Consider the following 3429-nt stretch of genomic DNA (forward strand, 5'->3'; position numbering starts at 1 on the left):
GCCATGGCCGACGGCAGCTTCTCGCTGGCCGGCCACCTGCTCCGCAGCGCGGGAGGCAACACCTCGCGGCTGCACAGCATCGAGGCCATCCTGGGATTTACCAAGGACGACGGGATCCTCGGTTCCTTCTCGGCGGAGCCGGGCTCTCGGGGCGCCAAGGAGCGGGATAGGAGGCCGGGCGCGCGGGCCGCTTGCCCCAAGGCGCCCTGGGGANTACGAAGGTGAGTGCTCCCCGCCGGCCGTTGCGGGGCCCTTAGGGGTGCCCAACCTTAGGAGCTCTGCAAGAGGAATGAGCCCCAAACCTTAATTTTTATTAAGGCGTTTGGGCGCGCAGTTGGGGTTGGGGGTGTATATGCGCTTCCAATGTGCGTTCAGAGAAAGCTTAGAGGCCCCGCGCAGCCTCACCCCCGACCTCCAGGTCCAACGCCCGCAGGAGCCCGCGTCCGGCTGTCGGCGCCCGAGGGTAGGCGGAGCGGGCCCACGGGTCCTCCGGGGAGTGTCCCTGACCTCTGGGGCGTCTTCGTCCCAGCCCCTCGACCCTATTGCCCCAAGGAGCCTGGGGAGGCGCGGCCGAGCCCAGGGCTGCCGGTCGGTCCCGCCACCAGCGACGCGAAGCTGTCGGAGGAGGAGCAGCCCAAGAAGAAGCACCGGAGGAACCGCACGACCTTCACCACCTACCAGCTGCACGAGCTGGAGCGGGCGTTCGAGAAGTCTCACTACCCCGACGTGTACAGCCGTGAGGAGCTGGCCGGCAAGGTCAACCTGCCCGAAGTCCGGGTCCAGGTAAAGCGCCCAGATCGGGCCCGGGAGGGGCCCAGGCCCAGGCTGCCGCCGGTGCCCCCTTGCGTCCCGGCGTCTACGCATTTAAGGTCACAGGCTTCCCATTGATCTTCCTCGACCCAGCTCGCCCAGAACCTCGAGGGAGCGTCCAGATGTTCCGTGTGCCCCCACGGCCGCCCCCGGGACATTCGGTTCCAGTTAGTGGTAGCATCTTCCTGTTGGGGGTTGGGGGTTCTCCCCCTTCTAACCTAAAGAGAGGAATTAGAAACGGCCGGCTAGCGGAAGACCGGCAGCTCGTTAGACTCCCCTGGGATTGGGGCGGTGCGCGGTGAGCAGAAAGGGGGTGTAGGCAGCATGTGCGGGGGGGGGGTAGCCGGATTGGGGCCCCGATGCCAGCCGCTCACTAACTGCGTTCACCCTGTTGAGAAACGAAAACCCCGTCTTCTCGCAAGGGCCCTGGCGCCTGCAGTTGAAGGTTTTGGTGGATTTAAGAAACTGACTTCTGCTTCTTTGGTGTACATCCAACCAAACTTGCTGCTGCTGCTGCTGCTGCTGCTGCAGAGAACTTCTCTCTCTCTCTCTCTCTCTCTCTCCCTCCCCACCCTCTCTCTCAAAGGGGTTTTCACTTTAATTAAAGCTGAATTATCTTTAATCCCTGATCATTAAAATATTTGAAAGCCTTAAATATTTGCTAGTCATCTGTGAAAAATCTGGGAGGATTTCCAAATTAGGAGACTCTGCAGAGGCCTGAAAGGGAGTCATTGGGAACAAATTTCATTGCATCTGAAAGGCGGTGGAACTAAGATGAGGCTTGTGTGTGTGTCCTATGAATTAGATTTCCAGGAAGGGAAGATATTCAGACGTTCGGGTGCGCTTTTAGCCTGACCTTAAAAGTAAAAGGGGACAAGCATTTGCCTTCTGTCCCTTCTGCTTATTTAGGAGTTTAAAGTAATGAGTAAATATCATGGTTTTTAAAACTAGTTCCCTCATGTGACTCAGGATGGCAAGGACCGTTCCATTTCTCTTAATTTGGGGACATTAGATGCTGGAGTGGTTTCACTGAAGGTGTAGACATTTTAGCACCTGCTTTTCAGGGAGAGAGGGTGGGGTGGGGGAAGAAAAGAACGCAGTGGAAGAGACAAAGCCTTCCAGCCACAGGGGCCGCCTTCACATCTGACACCACCTCTGTTCTACCTTCCTGCCTCCCTCTTTATTTGTTCACGGATTTGGGCTCTTCCTCTAAGTCATCGGCCTCTTGAGAACAGTGTCTGCGACTTCTCTGGGACCACAGGGTCAGCACAGCACCCAACATATGGCGGGTTCTTAACACATGGCTATGATGTAATCAGATGGGGGGGGGGTCTATCTACTGTGGGCCTTCAGCTGTGTGAAGGGCAGGAATACAGCCCTAGAAGAAAGGACTGTCCCATCCTTAGCTCTCTGACTCTGCATACTGGGTGGAAGATTAGGGCGGATGTTTTGGGGGCTGGAGTAGGGCATGCAGGGAATTAGGATGGGAGCCCTCCCCATGCTGATGTTTCTCTTCTCTCTATTATCAGCAAATATCTCTTGTTTCTGGGGGAAATTAGGGCCTCGGTTATGTAGACGAATCCTTTGTGGGAAGAGGACAGGGTACTTACAGTTTTCTTCTTTTTCTCTTCCCCCCCCTAAATCCTAGCCTTGTGGACACTTGCTCTGGCCAGGTGCTGGGGGACTGTTTCCTCGGTGCTTCTAGGAGGACCCCTCCCCCGTTGACTCAAAGCGCCTTCTCCCTTCTAAGGTCCGAGCTTTCCTCCTATTTCCCTCCATAAATATAACACTAAAGCCACCAGTTTGGCCAAAGTTCTTTCTGATTCTCTACTAAACTAGACCAGCTAATTCTCTCTTTTGTGTCCCAGGGTGGTAACGTGGTGGTGACGTGTTTGTCACACCTTTCCTTGTGCTTTTACTGAATCAGCAATAGACATTTTGTCATTAAGACACCAGACTTCACTCTTGGTGCAGACTTTCCATATGGAAAGGAAGGAAGGAAAGAAGGAAGGAAGGAAGGAAGGAAGGAAGGAAGGAAGGAAGGAAGGAAGGAAGGAAGGAAGGAAGGAAGGAAGGAAGGAAGGAAAGAAGGAAGGAGGGAAGGAAGGAAGGAAGGGAGGGAGGGAGGAGAAAGAGAGAAAGAAAAACTTGAACTCCTCTTAATGTCAAAATTGACTCCAAAAAGTCAACGTAAATATAACAAACTTGAGCTGTTGTAATCATTGGAACCCATTTAAAAGAAACATCAGAAATACTAAAGGGATATCAATTAAACAAGAATGAAGATCTTATTAAAGCAGCAACTCAAATAAGCTCTGGATAAAATAACCCCCACTTGCTTCTACCAGTTACCGTAAGCAGTAATTCCTGGAAATGGCTGTATTTTAACACCCAGGGTGGCCAGTTGGGGCACTGAGAGTATTTGTTTATACACATGCTTATAACAGAGACAAAAGGTAGGTGAAGCACAGAACGCCTGAGCCAAAACCAGCCACTGAGAGCAGTTGCCGTCAGGGAGGAAGCAGAGTCTAAACTAAAGTGCCAACCAGCAGGTGACCAAAATTTGGTGCGATGTGGTTTCCGAAATCCTAGGTCCGATTCCCAAGGTTAACTTCACGT

General features: G+C 53.3%; 1 protein-coding gene across 1 annotated transcript in view; it reads left to right on the plus strand.

Annotated features, from left to right (window-relative positions):
• The first annotated feature begins 3 nt into the window (after positions 1 to 3).
• RAX (retina and anterior neural fold homeobox) overlaps positions 4 to 3429 on the plus strand; it is a 3977-nt gene continuing 551 nt past the window's right edge. Inside the window, exons 1-2 of the mRNA XM_077777554.1 lie at positions 4 to 221; positions 468 to 783. Of these exons, the coding sequence (XP_077633680.1) occupies positions 4 to 221; positions 468 to 783 (534 nt within the window). The remainder of the gene's footprint in view (positions 222 to 467; positions 784 to 3429) is intronic.

Source organism: Crocuta crocuta, unplaced genomic scaffold (assembly GCF_008692635.1).
Source record: "Crocuta crocuta isolate KB4526 unplaced genomic scaffold, BGI_CrCroc_1.0 scaffold36, whole genome shotgun sequence".
In the NCBI taxonomy this organism is placed as follows: Eukaryota; Metazoa; Chordata; class Mammalia; order Carnivora; family Hyaenidae; genus Crocuta; species Crocuta crocuta.